At 48.4% G+C, this 22,067-nt stretch overlaps 1 protein-coding gene across 2 annotated transcripts in view; it reads left to right on the top strand.

The window, feature by feature from the left end:
- Positions 1–22,067, top strand: part of LOC142879901 (glutamate receptor ionotropic, kainate 2-like) — a 97,176-nt gene that overhangs the window by 29,062 nt on the left and 46,047 nt on the right. The window contains exons 2-6 of one of the 2 annotated variants that reach the window (XM_076013457.1): positions 83–250; positions 2,844–3,101; positions 6,469–6,650; positions 10,318–10,371; positions 13,995–14,168. In XM_076013457.1, the coding sequence (XP_075869572.1) occupies positions 83–250; positions 2,844–3,101; positions 6,469–6,650; positions 10,318–10,371; positions 13,995–14,168 (836 nt within the window). Of the gene's footprint in view, positions 1–82; positions 251–2,843; positions 3,108–6,468; positions 6,651–10,317; positions 10,372–13,994; positions 14,169–22,067 lie in introns of both variants that reach the window. The other variant, XM_076013456.1, reaches the window with a different exon arrangement.

Here is a 22,067-nt window from a genome sequence, read left to right as displayed (position 1 = left end):
AAAGGGAGAGAAAAAGCAATTTAAAGCTGACCTTTTTTTTTTCTCCTCTTGTCTCCCTCCCTCCCCCCACTTCCCACTTCAGGAGGAATATTTGAATCCATTGAGAGCGGCCCCTCCGGTGCAGAGGAACTAGCCTTTAAATTTGCCTTGAACACAATCAATAGGAACCGCACCTTGCTGCCCAACACCACGCTGACCTATGACATCCAGAGAATAAACATCTTCGACAGCTTCGAGGCCTCCAGGAAAGGTGAGCAAGGAGGGAGCTCGAGCGCGTCGCCTCGGCTGCGCCGCATCGCTTCCCCCGGTTCCCGTTTGGTGATTGCTTGAATCTGTTTAGCTCGCCTTTCACGTAATGAGCTCCGGATTGCTTTCAGACGCGTCTGAAGCGCGGTGCTTAAACTTGATTGTGTCGCTCTCGAAGTCGATGCGGTCGCAAACATTCAGGAGCGGGGAAATGAGAATCACCCGAAAAACACTGGCAAGTCAACACTGGCAAGCAAAGTTTGGAAACAACGGCAAAGAGCCACTCTAGAGCAGGAGTGTCAAATCATTGACTGTATATAAAGACGGGCAGAGTCATCACAATGTCCCCCGTTGGTTTGTGGATACTCGTTTTTCAAGCCTCGAGATCAGATTGGTTTGAGGGGCCATCTTAAGCTTCCAGTTTGTTTTGAAACCAGAAGGTTTCATATACGGATGTGTGGGTCGTACCGTAGGTGCACCATAATTGAGGGTGGAAAGCAGCGCGTGCACCAACGTCCACCTCCTAACCCTCACTAGTAAGTAGGCTATGAAGAAGCAAATACAGGAGAAACCCCAAGGTACTCTCATAGAAAAGTTAAAAAGCCTTTATTGTGGCGGTTTGGTTGCATTCGAACCAAAGTAGTAGCAGGAATTCGACTATATTTGGCTACTAAGCTGTAAATCGTTTGTAAAGGTCTGAATTTTCTTGTTTCTTCCCGTATTAACAGCCTTGGTCATTTTAACTATTTTTGCAACCATTTTTGCTGCTGGCCAAACGATAGAATGCAGGTTTTTGACTTCCTTTTTGAAACCAGACGCCCCGCCCATCTTTATATAGAGCCGACGTGTCAAAATGATTTTCATGAAGGGCGACATCGGTGTTATGGGCTCCGCCACAGGGCTGTAAAGCTGTATAAATTTAATCACTTCCCACAACCATGTGTGTATTTGGTAATTGACTCAAGTTTCCAATGTCGTACGCTAAATTTCCGCAAATTCCCTCACAAACGGGGAGGTTTGTGAGTTGTCTCACAAACCTCCCCGAAGAAACATACAAACGCCGGAAGTTGGGGCAACACGCATAGGGAGAGTTGGAGTTTCTGGTCAGCGCACTTAGACTCCAATCTCGAGACAGCCGTGCACCTTTCGAGCTCCCGCGGCCCTGAGTTTGACACGTGCGGTCTAGACAATCCTTTTTCACGCCGTTTGAACTAATATCCTGTCAGCTCTGTGGCGCGGGGCGTTCACCGTCGGCCATCCCGAGTGTGAAATATATGCGCTCCGGTGTAAATGGGCCTGATGTATCAATGCAGGCGTGAATATTCATTTACTGCTTAACTCAGCCTTTATCCCGCGAGAGGCTCAGCCAGATGAGGGGAACGTCGCCTGAGTGATTCCGAAGGAAGCCGTGAAGTCAGCGTCTTTCCCCGCCGCGCATCCATATTTGAAGGGTTTCTCCACCGCGGACCCGGCGGTTTTTTAGCTGACGCGCGCCCTGTCAGTCAGCACATTCATTATTGAGTCTAGACGGACGCGGTTGCGAACTGTGCAACGTCACTCTTCCGCGGACACTCCCTCCAGTTGAGAGTGTGGCACTCCGTTTCGTGCTACGCGGGACTTTGCATCATTCGAGTATCTTTTAACTAAAAAAGAAAAGTTATTTTTTTATATTCAAAAGGCAATGGTTTATATATATACATATACATATATATATATATATAATGAATTCAAAACGTGCTTCTGTTTGCCAACACTCCCCTTTTCTCCGCTGGAGGTTTGCCATCGAAAAAATGCTCAAAACGGTTGTAAACTGAACCGTTGACCCTGGAATGGTAAAGAGTTATCTAACACAGCTACGGGCTCTTTAGTTTGGTGAGGTTAGATGTGCGAGCAAAATCTGAACCAACGCAGAGTGGAGAAGGCATTTGGAGCATTTTAAAAGGCCAAGACAAAGTGGCTTTGACAATGTTTGTAAACTCGTTGTGCGTTAAAAGATCAGCCTTTTGTGACATCACAAAGGGTGGCTAGCGTCGCCTGTCTCGTGTTAGTGAGAACACCCTGGCAAGGAGAAGGTTATTGTTGACTGTCTACCGCCGCACTCCTCATGAATGCTTAATGTTGTTGTGTATTAAAAGACAAGGGAAGATCCGTTTAGCAACAATCTATTTTGGCAGCTTCAATTAAAAGCATAAAGACACAAAACGCCCCTGTTGTTTCGCTCCCACTCAGCCCCTCCCGTACCCACTTCAGTGCTTACACTCTTAGAATTGAAAATATCGACTAACGTGGCCTACACCTGCTCAACACAAACTTAACTTTGTTTTGATATCTTGCTTCATAAATGACGTTAGTTTGACTTGATTTCGACTCGCTTTAGGCCAAACAGGAAGTCAGGCAAGACAATTCATTGATTTAAGCTGAAGGCTAAAGTCCAATGTTTTTGTAGAAGGCTCAAAAGAAAAGGCTTAATCTGCTGTTTTCTGGAGATCTATCTATTTCCCTCTTTTTAGCTGCCTGGCTTGGCCCCAACCCTGTTTCCAAAGTCGAAGCGCTTCAGTTGACGTGTTCTTGCCCGCACTTCCTGTTCCCACCCCCAGCATGTGACCAGCTTTCCCTGGGCGTGGCGGCCATCTTTGGCCCCTCGCACAGCTCGTCGGCCAATGCGGTCCAGTCCATCTGCAACGCCCTGGGCGTGCCCCACATCCAGACCAAGTGGAAGCACCAGGTGTCGGACAACAGGGACTCGTACTACGTCAGCCTGTTCCCGGACTTCTCCTCCCTGAGTCGAGCCATCCTGGACCTGGTGCACTTCTTCAAGTGGCGGACCGTCACCGTGGTGTACGACGACAGCACAGGTACAGGTACAGTGGGCGTCTTGTCATCAGTGTTGTTGGGATTACTCCATAAAAGTAATCCAACTACTGATTACTCCTTAAAAGGTAATCTAGTTACTTCTTTAACTACTTTGTTACTCCTTCAAAAGTAATCGAATTACTTCTCGAACTACTTTGTTTCATAAGTAATCAATTACTAATTATTTTGGTTGAAAGAAAGATAAAGTAACGGTTGCAAAACGTACACCGAACCACAATAGTTTCTGATTTCGACGAGATGAACTCAAAATAATGTTTGTATTTCCAGCTATCAAACGCAATCGCTGTTTTTTCCTTTCCCGCCGCCATGCTTGTTTCGGTGCGTTGTCGCATGTCAATGATGTTGCATGCCCGCCTGCATCGTCGATCTGCGACATCATTGTTTTTGGTTGTTTTTCTCAATTTCCGACATTTTGTGGATAATAAGACATTTTTAGCTTGCAAAATATTTCAGAAAAGAGTAATTATGATATAATTACCAGTTTTGCCACAGTAATCCCATTACATCACTCCGTTACTCAAAAAGGTGTTTAATTACAGTCGTGGATTACTTATTAATAGATTACGCGCCAACACTGCTTGTCATCATCGTGTCGTGGTCCCCCGCCCCCCCCACCCCTCCCCGCCCCCCCCGGACCTTCCTCCCGCTGCACGCACCCCCCTTTGGGGAGCTGTTACGCCAAACGGCGAGGCGTCCGGCAGAGGGGCGAAAAAAAAGCAGTTCACTAAGTGCTTTGTGACCTGTCAGGTTAATTCAGAAATCAATAGCTTACTGTTCCGCCTGAGTCCCTGCAGGTGCCGCCCGTGTCAGTCTTCCAGAAGAGCGGCCAGCGGCGTTTAAAAACCGAAAAAAGAAAGAGAGGGAGGAGAAGAAGGAGAAGAAGTAGAAGAAAGGGGAACCACATTACCCAGAATGACCTGATGTCTCTTCGCATTAATGCCACGCGGGATTTTGTCGTGCGCCGCTCCGGGTTGGTCGGGGGGGTTGGGGGTGGGGGGGTGGGGGGGTGGTGGTGGTGGTGGGTGAGAGGGAGGGGTGGGTGGTGGGGGCCGGCGACTGACAACAGCTATTAATAACGCGCACAGACACTTGATCTCCGAGGGTGGCAATCAAACGCGTCCGTTAGCCACTTTGTCCGCGCCGTGACTTTGCGGGGAGACGCTCACGAGGACGCCAACGTATTTTTAGCGCGCAGCCATATCTTTTTTTATGAGGTAAAGTGTAAACGACCCGGCGGAGGGAGGACGGCAACACTCGGCGGCGCTCGTTTGCGATTTTACGCCGCCGGTCGGGGGGGAAAAAAAACGAACGGCAGTAAATTTAATTATCTTGACGGACGGGAGGAGGGAAGGAGGGAAGGTGGGAAGGGGGGAGGGAGGGGGGGGGCAAATCTTCGACAGGTTAAACTCCCTCCAAAATACCAGACTGCAGGCGACAACCCCTCCTCCCCCGAGTTGCGCTTAAGCTAAAGCGCGGCGCCGATTACATAAGTCGGTGCCCCTCCCCCTTGCACCCTACAAACAGCGCCCCCTGGCTTCACGTCGATGTGTCAAACTACGGCGATTTACGCCCGGGCCTCGTCCCGCCGGCCAGCGTTTATTCCGAGTCGTCTCCTTGACTTCGTCGATGCTTCACTTCTCGTGGGCGTCCCGCGCTGACGCCCCCACCCCTCCCACGCGCTGCGTACCGGAAAAGTGGGCGACCTCTGACCTCGCCCTCCGCTCTCACCGAGGCGCCGGCTCCTCGTCTGATGGATCCTTTCTGGGTTTTTTTCTTTTTCTTTATTTTCCCCTCCACCACTCAAACGCACCTGACGCCGTGAAAAGGCGTGACAGCTCGCTAGCCGCGCTTTTTTCCCTCCCCCCCAGCACTCACCGACTCCACCTGGCTGTAATCACACGGCTTCATGCTCCAGGGCCCCTCTGCCCGCTGATTGGAGGCGATCTGACGGCTGGCGGGGGAACCTATCGAAGGGGATAAAATATTCACACGCACAGCCGTTAGAGGATCCACAAGGGTGGTGGTGGATGGCGGCGGTTGCGGGGGGGGGGGGGGGGGGGGGGGGAGTCGGGTGGCGGCGAGGTGAGGAGAGGGAGTCTGCAGGCATTAGCCGGAGCCCCGCCAATGTCTGCGCTGACAGCATCTGCGCTGAGCTCCCCCGACAGTCCCTGCTTTACACCTCCCAGAGTGTCAGTCCGAACAAAAACAGGGAGACGCAGAGCGCGCGATTACCTGCGGGGGTTGGGGGGAGGTGGAGGGGCGGGGAGGCTCGAGGAGGTTCAGAATTCCACGCGGCGACAGGACCCGCGCCGATCTTTTCAATAGACTCCAGGGAGGCCCGACCCCCGTCAGACCATTAAACTGCTCAGCCAGCACTTCATTTCAAAAAATGAAAAATAAGGTAAGAAGCTACCTGAGAGTGGTTCCTCGCTCGCATGCACGCGGGCGGGCGGGCGGGCGGGCGGTCGGGCAGACGGGGGCGCGCCCAGGCAAGGAGAGAGAGAGAGGAAAAAAGAAAAAACCATCTCTCTCCTGTTCCCTCTCATGCTATCCTCGCTCCTCCATCCATTTTTATACCCGTGGCAAGTAATCATCTCTCCCATCAATCCGGCCTCTTTCATCCCCCGCACTCTGAAGTTCTTTAACCGAGAGGGAGAAAGTCATTGTAATCTCATCGCGGCATCTCCGCGGAGAGCTTTCTACCTGAGCGTGTGGTCGAGAAATGAAAGGTGAAGATTGTAGCTCAATATGCGATGGCGGCGGCGGGGCTCCCCAGGGGAGTGAGGGGATGGGGGGACGTGGGGGGGGGGGGGGTACTGGGCAAACACTGGCTCTCTCTCATCAGAGGCACATCTGAAGTGGCGCCGCCGTGATGGGAGAGTCGGGATTGACTGCGGCGCTTCCATCAGGGTGCTCGACTCAACCCGTCGAGTGGGGGGGCGGGGGCCCAGGGTACGGCGTCGACACGAGTGCGGATTGACGGGGTTTTTTTTAAGCCGTGCAGGCGGATGCAAATCGGAGTTCTTTTCCGTTTTTTTTTTTTTTCTTCTGCCAAGGAGGGCGCCGCTTTTTTTTTTTTTGCTTTTTGCGGCTGAAAAATTGGGTTCCAATTGCTCGCCAAGCAGGAGGAGGAGGATCAATAGAGCCAAGGTGCTGAATTTTTTCCCCCTCCCCCACACAAAAAACCTGAGCCCGGTTGGTTTTCTGCGGCCTCCTAAGAATCGGGAATGCTTTATAATAGGAGCAGATCAAACACATTATACAGCCGCCGCTGCAGCCGCCGCCGCCGCCGCTGCCGCCTCTTTAAAATTCATTTTTCCTCAGCGCACGTGTCCTCTTTGTCTGCAGGTCTTATTCGTCTGCAGGAGCTGATCAAGGCGCCGTCGCGATACAACATCCGTTTGAAGATCCGTCAGCTGCCCACAGAGACCAAGGACGCCAAGCCACTACTGAAGGAGATGAAGAAGGCAAAGGAGTTCCATGTCATCTTTGATTGCGGACACGAGATGGCTGCCTGGATCCTAAAACAGGTATGAGTCCCGCCTAATGAGCCCTGATGGTTTATTAGAGTCGCGGCGAAAAAGTGAACCTTGGGGGACTTCAGGCAGCGCGCGCGATAAATATTAATGAAGGGCTACATCAGTGTTTCTGCAAAGTGACTGGCATTAAAAGTAGTGTAACACAAACCTTTATAAGCGCTACATATGCCAGCCGACAGAGCTCGAGATAGGAACTGAAAGTGAGGAGATGTTGTCCAAGTGTGAGGGACCCAGAGTTATATTGGACATGGGCAAAGGGCTCCCCCTAAAGTTTTTTTCATTGTCGTCTTTTTTTTTCTCCTTTTTTTTTTTTAAGCGTCGCTGTTATTGTCGTCAGTTATTATAATGGTATCGTTAATAAATACGACAACAAGCTACAGGAGCCGTATTAGTCGGTAGGCTTGGTTTGGTTGTTTTCTGGAATTATTTCACTCAGGCACCTGGTGGACGCTACAGTAGCTTCGGGTGGTCCTGATGTCACTTTGAGGTACCAATTAGCCTGCAGAGTGCGGCGCAGCTGCGGGGCTAATGCTAATGCTGGCGTGTGTACATATCACAGGTGAGTTGAGCTGATGCAAAAGTCATGAAAAGTAAAAAAAAAAAAGTATTTCAGTGTATACGAGTGTCCAAGGGTGTAATATGATATTGTGGCATTTATATTCACGTATCGTTGTTTGTATGTTGTATCACTTAGCGCGAACGACTTCAAGAGTATCACTCAGCGCGAACGCGTACGTGTGAGACCATATTACATACGCTGTTGAATCTACCGATCGCATGTGCTTTTAGCCAAAGCTGCGTCAGGTCCGCGACATTTTCTGGCAGGCTTCTGGTAAAGTGTTCCAAAATGTTTGTAGTGAAGTAAAAACATATATATATATGTATATATATATAAATAATAACTAGAATTATTGACTGACCTTGTTTGTCGTTCAAAGTATGACATTGTACAATTGAACCGTTTTCAACAGTACAAGGGCAACAGTTAAGAGTTCAATGGAAAGATAAGCTGCAGTACCATGAATGGTCCCTTGGTAAACTTGTCCAGTGCTGTAAAGTTTCAATGCATTCCACTCAACCAATTTTCCTTTGATTTATTTATTATAACACATCTTTTGAAACGAATACAAATGACCATTTGCCAAGCCTCTCATTGGATTAATTTTCTTCCAATTACACATTTGCAACCCATTCTGTCGGGATTTCAGCAGGAGAAAACTTGCCCAACTGCTGCCTTTCCGTGACCTGCAGCTCCCGCAGCTGCTACCCAAAAAGTTTAGACGGTGCTGTTGTGAATTTTTCACTTTTTGCAAAGCCGAATGTGAAGAAGTGAGCTGTCAGAGATGGATAAAGTAGTATGGAAGACTTCACGAGCTCCTGAATCTACCAGGGATTAATAAGAATGCATGGCTTCGCGCCATCTGCCGCGGGTGCCTTCCTGAATAACTGAATGCAAGTTTTACCGTGTAGATTTCGTCTTCTATTTTTTTGTATGTTTATCCATATTAATTTTTTGTTTTAGTTCCTTACTGTCACCTGCAAGACTAATTGCCTTTTATGGACAGTAAATATGTTTGCTAAGAAGCCAACTAGCCGACACAAACAAGCTTTAGCTGGACAGACTCCCAAACTGGAATTGTGAGTTCATAGTGTACATGGAGAAAAACAATATCATTTAGATTAACTAGCAATGGGCTGAAGTACAACTGCAATGGGACTTAACTCAACTTTTATCAGCATTTATACTAACTCTGGCATATTTACATTGATGCTTTTGCTGACATGTCAATTAATGTGCATTGTCCTAATCAAATAAATAGAAAATAATTCTAATAAATGTTGTCCTCTGTGGCAATTGTTCATGCATCCAGCGATTTAAAGATGGTAGTTTTATATTTTTTTAAAAGCTAACATTAGCTAATATGCTAATTACGTGCTCCTTCCTGTTTTTTCATCTATTTTGCATATGTTGAGTGTATGCACAAAGAAATGACAGCATTTTTAAAGTTCTCCTGAGTGTAAATGCATACATTGCAATATTAACCTGCACAAAAATTATATCCAGTTTTGATCACATTGTTATTTGCTCGGTCGAGGGTTTCTTGTTTGTTTGCTTTTTTCGAGCAGCTTGGTGCTCGTGAGTTATCTGATACCAGGGGAAACGTCAGCAGTGATAGCCGAGTCCTTCCCCTGATTGATGCCACTGCTCCGAGATGATTTCACAAGCACAAGATATTTTGGTTTCATTTGTTTACCACGAGAGACTGTGGGGATGTGTCATCCATCCTTGTTTGTCAATGGCAGCGCCAGCAGCCTTGGTGAGCCTGGGCTGCAAAGCTGCTGCTTCAGACTTCAGTGTGTGTGTGTGTGTGTGTGTGTGTGTGTGTGTGTGTGTGTGTGTGTGTGTGTGTGTGTGTGTGTGTGTGTGTGTGTGTGTGTGGGCGCTGTTTTTTTTAAAACGACGTGGTCTCAACTTGATCAAACCTCAACACTTCCAGCTGCTGCTAATTTGTACTAATACGTACTTTCTTCTTTTTTTTTTAAATGACTGATTTTGAAATAGCCGTTAATGGGCCGCGCACTAAGTATCCACGCAGAGCTTCTGGAAGTAGCAAAGCTGAAATCATCGGGAAGATTTGTAAATAAGACGAGTGGGCGTTTTGTTTAGTTTTCTGGGGCCGAATGCAAAATGCATTTCTCCTTAAAGGAAGAATGAAAAAAAAAAAAAAACACTCAGAGTCTCCTCTCAAAACGGGATCTGGTTAATTCATTAAGCGCAAGAATAACAAGCCAATATGTGTTCCCTTAAAGCGGGCAGATGCAAATGACTGGGCTACCTCCAGTGCACTCCGCTCCGAGCGCCTTTAATCCCTTTGTAGAATATTAGATCTCTGGCTGACCCGTCATAATGGATGCTCTCCATTGGACAATAAAGGTTTTTTAATTAGAATTTCTAATTCCGCTCACAGGCATGTTAAATTAATTTAACGGGCGGCACATTATTTATGAGAATTGCGGGAGTTGGGGCTGAATGGAGAGTCTTCTCCCAGTCTGCGCGGCGGCGACGCGGGGGCCTCGTTGGTGGTGGGCGGCGGCGGGACGCTTCTGAGGGGGCCCGCGCGTCCCTTCTCCCTCTCTCTCCCTCACCCGCGGTGTGAAATGCAGCCACTTGAAGCGTCTCGGAATAAGCCGAGGAGTTTAAGATGCGACATTTCTGCCTTTTCATTCTCCCGCCAACGCCGAATGTCTCCCTCGGGGGCGGCTGGCGGGGGGGGAGGGGGGCGTTCGGCTAAGCTGTTTGTGAGGTAGATTAAATGATTCTATCTCCTTTCCGTGCGTATGAAAAATATTTCGCCATATCTCAGCAATAATCGGCTACCTGAGGTGCCCCCCCCCCCCCAACCCCCATCACCCATCACCCCCGCCCTCGATTGTCAGGCGGCCTCAGTCTGCAGTCCGGGTCTTGTAATGTGGAACCTTTTATTCATGGAAAGACGTGTTAGGTCAAACCCCCCCCCCCCTCACAACCTCCGAGGGACAATGTAAGTTGATAAAAGTTAAATGAAGAACTGATGGAAATAAATATTAAAAGGCTCATTAAACTATAAATCATTTAATTTTTTTTTGTTGCCACTCTTCTCTCTCTCTCTCTCCGCAGGCCCTGGCCATGGGTATGATGACAGAGTACTACCATTACATTTTCACCACCCTGGTGAGTACTTGCAGTACTACGCCACCTCTTTTACATGGATAATATTAGTATAGAGCTGTTTAATGTGTGTTTTTTTTGCCCTCTTAATTATGCTCTTCGATCGGAATAATTTTGTTGCAGAGAAAATGTCCAAAGGGGCTTCATTATGTGTATGATTTTTTTTTTTTTTTGCAATTGCTGTTTTCCTTCTTTTTATTTTCTTCTGCATACACAGGACTATAAAAAAAAAAAGGTTGTGCATTTTTATTGCCCTGCTGCGTTTCTGTTTTTTCTCCACGCGTGTACACAAGCAGCCAAAATTCCTCCTCTTTCCTCGACTGTAAAAAAAAAAAGTTTTGCCCGCCACTTCTCGAGCGCTAATGGTTGCAGACGGACCTTTTGTTTCCTTTTCCCCGCGTGAGCCGTCTTAAACTTGACCTTGGGCAGGCAGAAATAGACGGCCTTGAAAGGCGGACTCAACTCACTTTCCCGCGCGCCCGATTATAAATAAACTCCCTTTTTTTGCATTTTCTGAAGCAGCCGGTCACGAAACGTCTCTCCCCCCCCCCCATTCCGAAAAATTCTTCGTCAACCTTTTCACCCCCCCGCCACTCCCACCCGCCCGACCGGCGTTGCTGCGAAACAAAAAAAAAAATTGCGGCTGGAAGCGTTCCTCTCCTCACTCAACTGGCGGCTATTGAAGTTCTCTCCAAGTTCTTTGATCTCGCGCGCCACGGAGATCACTCGCTGCGCTCGAGATGACGACGCCGCGTCTTTCTGCCGAGCTCCCTGATCGCTGAAGACTGAGAGCTCAGATAACAGCTCAGAAAGAGAAAAGAGAGAGAGAGAGAGAAAAAAAAAAAACAGAAGACAGCCATTTGCTCCATTATATAACAAATTAAATGACGTGCGCCGAAATGCGGTGGCGGGCCGTGCGTTTCACGCAGAGGCCGCCAGTGATGTCACATGGAGTCCACCCTGAATGAATACACCTCATAATGCCCTCAGTATGACACCGTAATCCGTCCGGAATCACACTTGCACATTGCATCACCTTCATACAGGTGACCAAGTGCAGCAACGCTTGGTTTCCAGAACATTTAAAATCACAATTAAGAGTTGGAAACTAAGGCCACTGTCAAAACATACAAATAAAAGTTGATTTTAAGAGATTCCTCAACAAAGTCCACCAAAAGTAAACTGTGTGATCTTAATCTCTTGTCCAAACTTGGCCAATAAACTTGTTTTGTATGAGACACCTGCAATTGAACTATTAAATTATTAAACAATTAAACATGTTGGCGCAGCTGCCGAGCCATTGCAACACGTAATTTACATTAAAAGTTGCAGATGATTCTCAACGAAATCTTTATCTCCTCCTTCAGCCGTCGTGGGTTTGTTTGCGGTAGCAAATCAGCTCTGGGTTTAGTGGAGTCTTTCAGGTTCTCAGTGCTTATCCAATCACACGAAGCGTACGTGTGACGTTCAACGTGGCTTTGTGGACTCGAGAGCCGATTGGCTGTCGCAGCTGACGGTGGTCCGTTCACTTACAGGGGCCTGCATTGTTGAAGGCGGATTTCATAGAACCCGACAAAACAAGCTAGCTGATACATAATTGGTTCTCCAGGACGGACGGAGAACCGTTAACGATCCTTCCGCGGGTTCACCTGCGGAAACCTTGTTACGACTTTTACGTTTACTCTAGATCGTCAAGTTTGATCGTCTTCTCGGCACTCCAGTCATCCAATGGTAAATGATAGCTGGGCTGCACTTATATAGCGCTTTCCAGCACCTTCCCACTACCCCTTTACAATGGCCTCTCATTCACTCATACACTCATACACCAATGGGTGGCTGCCGCCATGCAAGGCGCTGCCAGCCCCATTGGGAGCAATGTAGGGTTCAGCGTCTTGCTCAAGGACACTTCAAACATGTGGACAGTTGGAGCAGGGATTTGAACCGCCAACCCTTCGATCGTCAGTTCGCGACCCAACTCTACCAAACTGAGCCACAGCTGCCCCAATCCAATCATATATCAGCTGGACCGCAATACACAACACTGGCAGCAACGCAACCAGGTGGTTTAATGTCATTTTCACGGGCAAAATGTGCTTTACGAAGAACGTTTGGAGCAGCAGAGAAACCCTCGCTGGCCCCAAAATGTTTGAAATGTGTTGAGCGCGCGGGGGTGAGTGGCTGTAGAGAGAAGTGACCTTTGAAAGGTATTCACCGGCGCAGGACGCGTGACCACCCCATGCGGGGCCACATAAGAGTCGCGCCAGATGAAAGGGAAGTGAGTGACAGCAGGTAGGCCACTGACAGACACACAAAAAACAAACAAACCAACACAAAAAACAAAAAAAAACGAAAGCACCCGGCGATTATGGTCCTGCTTCAATGGCGCCGGTGGAAACGTGCCCGCTTCCACATCCACATCGTTGGCCGGCGCTTTTGGCAGCTGGTGGCGAAAGCCATTCATGTCGACTCTTTTTGGGAGGACGGGACGGCCGGTCACCCGCCGCCGCGACACAGAGAGATCCGCCTGGTGGGATGCCAGACGTGGCGTGGCTCGGGACGGGTTCGGGCCCGTCCTTTTTACTCTTTCGGTTGCGTGATAGATGGGCCGTCCACCAAAGAGCCCGCCGGTAACCTTGAAAGCGCGGCCGGCCGCCTCAGCACGAGATGAAACAACCCCTAAAACACCTTCAGCTGGGCTTTTCTTCTCTCACTTATTTTGTTAACGGGGGTGGGGGGGGGAGCAGATCCGCCGAAATGGCCTTGTTGTAAAATTCAGAAATGGGGAAATCAATAGAGATGCGACACTGTCTGCGATTTATGAGTTGCTTTTTTTTTTGTGCCGTCCCAGCGACGCGTGTCCTGATGATGTTGTAGAAATGTGAAGCGTCTGGAAAGATTGTGGGTGCTCTGGGGGGGAAAAGAGGAAGGCAGAGAGATAGAATTAGTTTTTCTTTTACACATCTAGCAAATCAAATCATCTTCAGTTTTTGTTATCTTCTCCAACCTTCCAAGCCACATTATCATTCAAATTCAACTGTTCTCACAAGTGGGACCGAGGTGACGGTGGAGGGGAAATCACTTTCCTTGAAGAAGGCAGAAACCTTGAGCAGACCCGTGCTCTCACAGTGTATAGCGGTTGACTCTCATCACTAGAAGGAGTGGGGTCGACCTTTTATGTTGTTTTTTTTCCCTCAAAGTTTTTCGAGTTGTCTCTTAATGGTTTTTAATCGCGATAAGTCCCATTTTTCTTAATTGTATGTAATCTTATTTCGATATTTTGCCACAATTGCTAACGACTAGAGACCTTTTACAGTGGCTCATGTTGTGCTATGCTATGCTATATTCTGCCCTTATAGCGAAACGCTTGTCCTGTCTATTTGTGTGTGCATAGATCGACTCATGTTTTATCTTTTAAATGTACATTTTTTCCTTCAGGAATTCATTCCTTCAAAACTAAACTCAACAACTAATAATATAATGGCATGGAAACTACAGATGAGAAAAATAGCTTTTGGGCTAGCTCTGCCGAATTTACAATTATAATATATAAATATAATTTTTTATTAATGTGCAGTCAACCCTGATGAAAGCAAGCTCAACTGAAACATTATGAATTTTGCATCCAGGACCTCTTTGCCCTCGACATGGAGCCGTACCGCTTCAGCGGTGTCAACATGACGGGCTTCCGCATCCTCAACACGGAAAACTCTCAGGTGTCCTCCATCATCGAGAAGTGGTCGATGGAGCGGCTGCAGGCGCCGCCCAAACCCGACTCGGGCCTGCTGGATGGATTCATGACGGTAGGCATAAACCCTTTTTTTTTTTTAACTGCCCGGACCCCCCATCCCCCTGTTCGCTATGCTGCTCACGTCCCGCGCATGTTATGCTGCGCTGGCAGTATATACTTGTAGCCGCTCTCCATCAACGCGGCTCCACCTTAGCGAATCAATCGGCGGCTTTATGTAATTGAAACTCTTTGAGGAGTTGTGAAGGCGATGGTTGTGTTTGCCAATTTTATTTTAGTGGAGGAAGAGGTGGTGGGGGGGATCCTGGAGTAAAAAAAAAAAAGCAGCGCTTGTCAATCACAGAATTCAAAAATTCCCTCAGCACATCGCTCGCTCACAGGCCAGAGCTCCTGGGTCTAAATGCTCCGTAATGAGGCGGTGGGAGAGGTAATAGCCGCTCACAGCTCTCCTCCGGGAGCGCGGCCAAAATATGACAATCTGTCGGCGCTCACGCAAAGGGAGAGGCAACAAATTGGATGGAAATTACGGCCTTGGTTTTTTTAGGACGCCTTCCAAAAAAGGCCGCGGGATGAGGCGGATTGGAAGCGGAAGCGAAAGGGAGGGAACGGCGCTCCACAGGCTGGAGTTCAAGGTCCCGGCGGTTTTCAAGCCTTGTAACATCCAAAAAAACACAACCAACCTTGCTCCAGCTCGCCTTTTCTTCTGAAACCGATTTTAAAAGCGGATCTCGGAGGTCACTGTCACGGGGAAAAAAAGCGCCTTTTGGCGGCGCAGCAATTTTTTCCAGCGGCCACCGGAAGCACTGCTGCCAACAAACCCATGCCGCCCAAAAAGCAGTTTTCGCAGTGACCGCAATGCAAAAATAAACGCCTATAAAATGACTGAGAGGAGTCTTCAGTCTTTCTATTTTAGAATTTTAAGTCCCAGACTTTTAATCTTGGGATGAGGCGAATTGGAAGCGGCAGCGAAAAGGAGGATCGGGGCTCCGCAAGCCGAAGTCCAAGGTCCCGGCCGTTTTTCAAGCCTTGTAACGCTCGGAGGAGGGAAGAAAGAAAAAAAAATCTTCTGGAACTGATTTAAAAGCGGGCGGTGGAGGTCAGCCTGATGGAAAAAATGTGCCTTTTGGCATGCGCTGCAGTTCTTTCTCGTGGCCACTGTAGGTACTGCAGCCAAAAAACCCACACACACAAAAATAAACACCTATAGAATGACTGACAGGACGTCTTCCGACCTGAAACACAGCCAATTATCCATTTTTCTATTGTAGTTTTTTTTAAGTTTCAGACTTGGGATGAGGCGAATTTGAAGCGGCAAAACGAACATCCGCAAGCCGAAGTTCAAGGTCCCGGCCGTTTTTTCAAGACTTGTGACTCGGAGGGACGATGGAGGCGGAAACAAAGAAAGGGGGGTGGGGGGGGCTTTCTCCAGCTCGCCTTTTCTTCTGAAACGGATTTAAAAGCGGGCTGGCGGAGGTCACTGTCATGGAGGAAAAGGAAAAAAAAAAAAGGGGAAAGCGAAGAAATGCCTTTGCAACAAAGGTTGAAGGACGACTCGTGGAAACCTGCTTAGTATGTCTGTCACAACCTTAATTAGAGCCGACGCCCGATATAAAAGGGAAGGTTGGCGGCGCCGCTGTTTTAAATGGGGGGGAAACGACGGCGGCGATCAATAATAAATGTGACGTCTTGTTTCCTTAAACAACACCGGCGTGTATCATACCACCCCCCCACAAGCCCCCGATAACCCACCCACCCCGGCCGAGCGGCTACGGGCCCTGGAAGACGAATACCGATGGGCGGAAAGGTGAAAATCCCCCGTCGTCCTCGTTTTTTATCTTTACCCCCCTCCTCCTCCCAAACTCCCTCCCGCCCCACCGGAAATTAATAGATATTAGTGGCGAACGGCCGCATTGATTAATTGCGTCGCATGAGTCACTTTGTCAGAGCCCGCGCTCCGTATTGACACGTCTCGCCGGAGTAGAACCGCGGTTAAATAATAAATAATGCGTCCGGGAGGCGGCTCGCGCCGGCTTGACAAAGTGCTTCATTAGAGTGCTCTATTTATAAAGCGTGGCCGCGGCTCCTCCTCCGATGCGTTTTTATTCTTGAGAGCGTTCGATCCCGAGAGGATTCCTCGCAAGCAGAGGAGAGGATTTAAGGACTTTGTGCTGCTTTTGATTGCGCCGCGCCGAGGCTACGCTGGAGAAACAGAAAAAATAATAAAATAATAAAGAAGAAGAAGAAGAACGACCGCCCCCAGCTCCCCACAATATAAATATTGACCTGCATAGCGGCTGGATGGTTCAAATTTCCGTTCTGGAATCGCGTTCAATAACAGGGACAGCCGCTTGAAAAAAAAACAAAAAAAAAAAAAACATTCAAACGGATTCCGCGAGCAATCTAGTTTGCTTTACGGGTGGCGAGGCCAGAGACACAAGGACGAAAGGGAAGCGACAGTTTTGAAGCCTTGCTAAAATACCGCAGGAGGAGAAACCGCTAAGGCTTGCAAACAACAACGGCCCCCTGCTGCTGAGATTAGCATCAGCGCTCCGGTTTTATCAGAGGCGGACGGCGTTTTCTCATTTATTTTAACGTAAAAAAAAAAAACAAGGTTCTGAGGGCTTTTCCTCGGCGGACGACGCGGACCAAGTGTGTAAACACGTGGTGGAAATTTTCTTCGTTCAGATTAAAATCGATCAGATTAGATCGCGGCCGTGTACTGTTTGCGTGAGCGCTTAATAAAGTGGTCGGGTCGTGACGGCGCACGTTAACGAGCTTTCGATCGGCGTGATCCGTCTTGTCGTGTGCAGAGGCGTCAAAAATTCTCCAGGAATATCGGGAGAAGAAGCTACGGGTGACTGAGTCGGCTCCTCCTTGTGACCTCTAGATGGCAGTAATCTGTCCCGGTGGCGGCCCTTGTTCTTACATACCAATAAGAACCGTTCCTAAGGGTAGCGTAGCCAAATTTCATTAATTGTACTGCAATTACACACCTTCTTTAATGTATTTATGGACAGTAAATCACGTTTTTACCAATATACAAGTCATAAATGAAGCCAAATATGACACACTGGACCTTTATTGCAGTAAATGGGGCACAGCAAAGAGAGACAAGCGTGTAGATAGACACTGTCTGGTCATAAACCTTTCCTCTCGTCAACAGTGGAATTTTCTCTCTGAGTGAGTCGATGTCGGCAGAGAAACTTGTCAAATCACTCGTCCATCAACGGCAGACGCCGGCCTGCTAACGTGACGAACAAGAAAGCCGCAGCTCAGAAAAAAACTAAAAGCGCCAAAGGGGCCGTTTGGCTTTCAGTAAATACAAACATCATTTACCGCGGTCACCACTCACTCCAAACACCGCCGGTGCACCGCGGCCCGCAAGGCAGCGAGGCTAACATCTGGCTAACGTCGCGCAAGCTAACAAACCCTGATGGGTTTCTCCGACGAGACAGAAGGTCCATCGCCGTCTCTCCCTTTTCTCCCAGATTTACCGTCCTCTCTCTCTCTCTCACTCACTCTCTCTCTCCAAACACCAAACACTTTCTCCGGGCTCTTCAGCAGGCGGACGTGCCAGATAAATCCATAGGATTTCGGGAAACGCTCCATCTGGCGTGGCCAGGCTCTCCAAACATCAGCTCTGAGCGACTTGTTTTTTTCCTTCTTCTTTTCTGATTTATTTATTTTTTTGGCGCATGTGCGTTGAATTTATTTTTAGATTTGCCCATTATTTATTACGGCTGCCATTGAATGAATGCTGCAGGTGGGGGGGGGAGTGAGGGGGTGTACGTCTTGAATTCCGTTCATTCATTCCCTCTATTTTTCCGTGCCTTTCCCTCCCCCTCCCGCTCCCCCGAACACTAAGCTCGGCTCCGGGGCTTGTTTTTGCGTGCGGTGACCAGGCAACAGTTGTGTAGCAATCGTTACCAGGGCGACGGCGCCCGTGTCACCTTGCGCTTTCGCCGCAGAGATTGATTGACCGAGGTGGGGGAGGGAGGGGGGGGGTGGGGGGTGGGTGGGAAGGTGAGATGTCCGTGGTTGCCGGGGGAGGAGGGTTGATGCGAGGTGGGGGAGGGGTAATGGAGCGGGTGAAAAGATGGAGGACGGCGTTCTCGCGGCTGAGGCTGGCCCGGCCGGCCGGCAGGCCGTCCAGCGTGCGCGTGTGTGTAATAATCGCGGTGACACTCGGCGCCGTCGGGCCGAGAGGCGAGCGTTGTCTCGGGGACGGATGAATAATGAGAAGTCGTCTGTTTTGGCCGCGGCTGCCGCAAAGACGCATGGGCTAGGCACCGCTAACACTGTTTGTCAGGGCGGGGAAGGGGGGAGTGGGGCAGGGTATGACGCGGAGGGAGGTGTAACAAGAGGTGGTATGCTGTTCAGATAGATAGATAAGAGAGATGGAACAATTTATACGACAACATTTTATTTAATATGATAGATAATATTTCTGTGTGGTAAGTGAATAATTGATGCTCGCAGCTAATGAGATATTTGCTCCTTAATGCTTTGTTGTAATTCCTCTACCCACCCCCCCACCCCCCCACCCCCGTTCGCTGCTGCGCTAAGTATATTTTTGCTTTTAATTGAGGGGAAAAAGAAGCGCTTTCCCAGCTGAACGCCTCGCTGAGGCTTTAGGGCCCCGACACTTTTCTGCATCTGCGCCCGTTTTCATTTGTGTCTATATCTCGCAGAGCTATAATTACCACAACAGAGAGGGGGTGGGCACGGGGGAGAGGCGGGGAGGGGGGGGATATGCTGGATGTTCTCTAGTGTCATCAGCGCAATTGAAAATTGTGGTGTAATAGCTCATAGTAATGACTCCCTTATTAACGGGGGGAGCGCCGCCGCCGCCGCCACTGCCACTGTGTGTGACACAATGGGGACGGCGTGCACGGGACGGGACCGGCCGGCGGGAGGAGGTGGGGGTGAAAAAAAGTGTGACGCACCCCGAAGGAAGTTTGGAAAAAAATGACGATAACTTTATTTTAAACACGCATTTTCATTGACAATACCGTCATTTATTTCAACCTGTGCGCCTGTCCACACTTTGGATGTTGGACTTGTCACCCACGTCTATATTAAAAAAAAAATTATAAAATCAACATTTTCCTTTTCTGATGCTAATGGAACACAAGTCACAGTCCGGCCTGAACACATTCCCCAAACAGTACAGCGTCGATACAGTGGTGTTCCTTGTACTCTCTTGATCACCATTGCTGTCTGCTGACTTACACAGGGTCCCCAAACTGAAAAAAAATCCAGAACGTTAATCTTAAAAGAACATTAACCTGGATGTGGTTATATTTACAAAATGAAGGTATCAAGAGCAAGAACTAAAACTCTATACAGCAGTAATGTGTAACAGAAACGAGAGCTCCTCGCTATGACAGTTTGTTGAAACAAGAAGAAGAAGAAGAAGAAGAAGAACCACCACCAAACACTTGAAGAAGAAGAAGAAGAAGAAGAAGAAGAACCAGAACCAGAACCAGAACCACCAACAAACACTGGGAGATGCTTCCTCAGAACGAGAGCCGAGAAGCAGATCCAATCTTGGCGGCCTGGAAGCATCCTTCAGCTGGACGGGTCCCTTTAAATCAGCGCGGGAAAACGCTGGCTCAGCCCACCTTCAAACCCATGCTGTGAATAATTGCCGTCCACCGTTCCTTTTTTTTTTTCCTAAAAGAACAAGAACGCAGCGTCGGTCAGGAGCGCACGCCAATCGTTGGTCTTTGCTGCTCGAGCTGTTCTGCGATTAGCAGAAAAAGACAGAAAAACAGCACTTAACCGCACGTGGCTCCCGAGGAGAGCTCGTTTTAGCAGCACGCACAGTAAAATCGGGGAACAAAGAGAGAAACGTATAGTTGAGATGCTCTTTTATTTTCTTTTTTTTTTTTAAATGAGCGTTCGCTCATTTAACTTCTCCGACGAATCTGCACGTCGAACCGCGCCACGTGTTCCAATTTCACTGGAATTGCAGCATGTGCCATTGAATTGGCCACACTCGGGAATCGTCGCCAGTCCCCGTGAAATTTGGCGCATCCCCGCCGCGAAAAAAAACCCAACGCGAGCTCGACGCCCACGCGCCTGTCAAGCGAGTCTTATGGCGACACTCAACGCAATCTGCCTGCATTTTTAGACGCGTTGGGCTCTGACTCACCGGACCCACGTTGAAACCCGCTTTCGTACTTGTGTTATTTTCATCCTAGTTTGAGAGGCCTCTTGTAACTCGTAACTGAAGATCTTCAGACGGCTCGTTTAGCCGAACAAAAAGATGCGTGAACATGTTAGCTTCCTGCTAAAGCTGATAGTTTGTTGAAGCTCCTGCGTGTTTGGTGAAGCAAAACATGCCCAGAAAAGTTCCCCTTTTCCCATAAATGTCATAATAAAAAATTAAAAAAAGTTCTTCTCCTTAGTATTTTTTCTTAATGTCATATTATCCACTTGGTCGCGCTGGTTCCAGTGTTTTATATTATGGAGTTTTTATCCAATCGTATTTCAGGTGGCTTGTGTTGTCACGTTGTATGAAATGTGCCTTCAGACTCAACATTGCAGGCTCCTTGTGTGCTCGTGAGTGAGTGACTGGACCACCGTTAGTTGCGATAGCCAATCAGATCTGAACCGTGCACTGTGTGATTGGATAAGCACTCGTAAGAGCCCAAAAGACTTAACTAACAGTGGAGATCTGTTAGCTGGCACGACAAACCCACAAAGCCTGAAGGAGAAGGTAAATTGGTGAGTCTTCTGCAATCTATTATGGAAATAACGTATCATGTTATTGTTCAATTATTTGGCTGTTGCATACTCTTAAAAGCAAATGCGACTAATCTGTTTGCTTTTATTTTCATTGAATTGTGTGTTTCATGTGAAACGGCAACAACTGACAGTTTAGTAGACAAACTTCTTCAGCTTGCGTAGCATGGATTTACTTATTAAAACTTTGTTGAGTTTTGACAGCGTCGATGGTATTATGAGGTGTATCAATTTAGGTAGGACTTAAGTACGTCACTGAAAGCCCAGACATGAAATGCTTGACCTACCACTGGCAGCGTCGAAGAAAACAAAGGAAGTACTGGGTGGGCTTTTCCGTTTTGGGGAGTGGCCACTGACAGGCTGGAGATATAAACTGTTTACCTATAGAGGTTAAGTGTGCAATATTTGGAGATTTTTGAGAAAGAACCGCAACATCAAGCGGTTACATTTTACATTGTTGCATTATTTCACTTATGTCCCCTTAGGGACTCCGTATCCTCCCTCTCCCGAGCTTGCCAGTGAACTACGGTGCCCTGCAAGCACAAACCTGTATAAATTGTCCACCTTCTTCTTCTTCTTCTTCATCTTATGGTCAGATTTTAGATACCGAAATCTTTTTCAAACCGAGATACCTCGTCCACCTCTCATTTGTTGGCTGTACGTTAAGTTAGTCACCAATATAAAAATCATAAACAAAGCCAAAGTTTACACTCTGGACCTTGAAGTCATGCGACTCATAATGTTGATTTACTTTTACTTAACGCTTGTGGCAGATGGTTGGATGTCTTTTGATTTCTAAGAGCTCCAGCAGAATGTGCTATACTGCTAGCCTGCCGCACGCTGCTGTGGCCTCTGAATCGAAGGGAGCCGGTAGGAGGGATGGGTGGACAGTGGCGCTCTGGGCAGAAAGGTTGCGCTCATGCATATTTATGCACGCGCACGTGTTTGTGCTCTGCCGTGCCGTGCTCTGCCGTGCCGTGCCGTGCCGCTGCGCCGCGCGCTAGTGGCGAGCACGCCCAGCTCAGGGCGGTCGGCGGGATTTGCATTTCAAGTCTCGGCGTTCGGTGGCTCCTAGAGGGAGAGGGTGGGAGTGGGGGACAGGGGGGGTGGGGGCGGGCGGCTCATGTTTGGCCCCCGTGGCGGGATTGTTTGCGAGCGAGCACGTGGAATCATGGGCAATGAATAGCGACGCAGGCATCCTTCC

The sequence above is a fragment of the Nelusetta ayraudi genome, unplaced genomic scaffold, assembly GCF_046127955.1.
Source record: "Nelusetta ayraudi isolate G7.1 ecotype Tasmania unplaced genomic scaffold, CSIRO-AGI_Nayr_v1 ptg000151l, whole genome shotgun sequence".
Lineage (NCBI taxonomy): Eukaryota > Metazoa > Chordata > Actinopteri > Tetraodontiformes > Monacanthidae > Nelusetta > Nelusetta ayraudi.
This window is presented reverse-complemented; position numbering and strand designations above follow the sequence as displayed.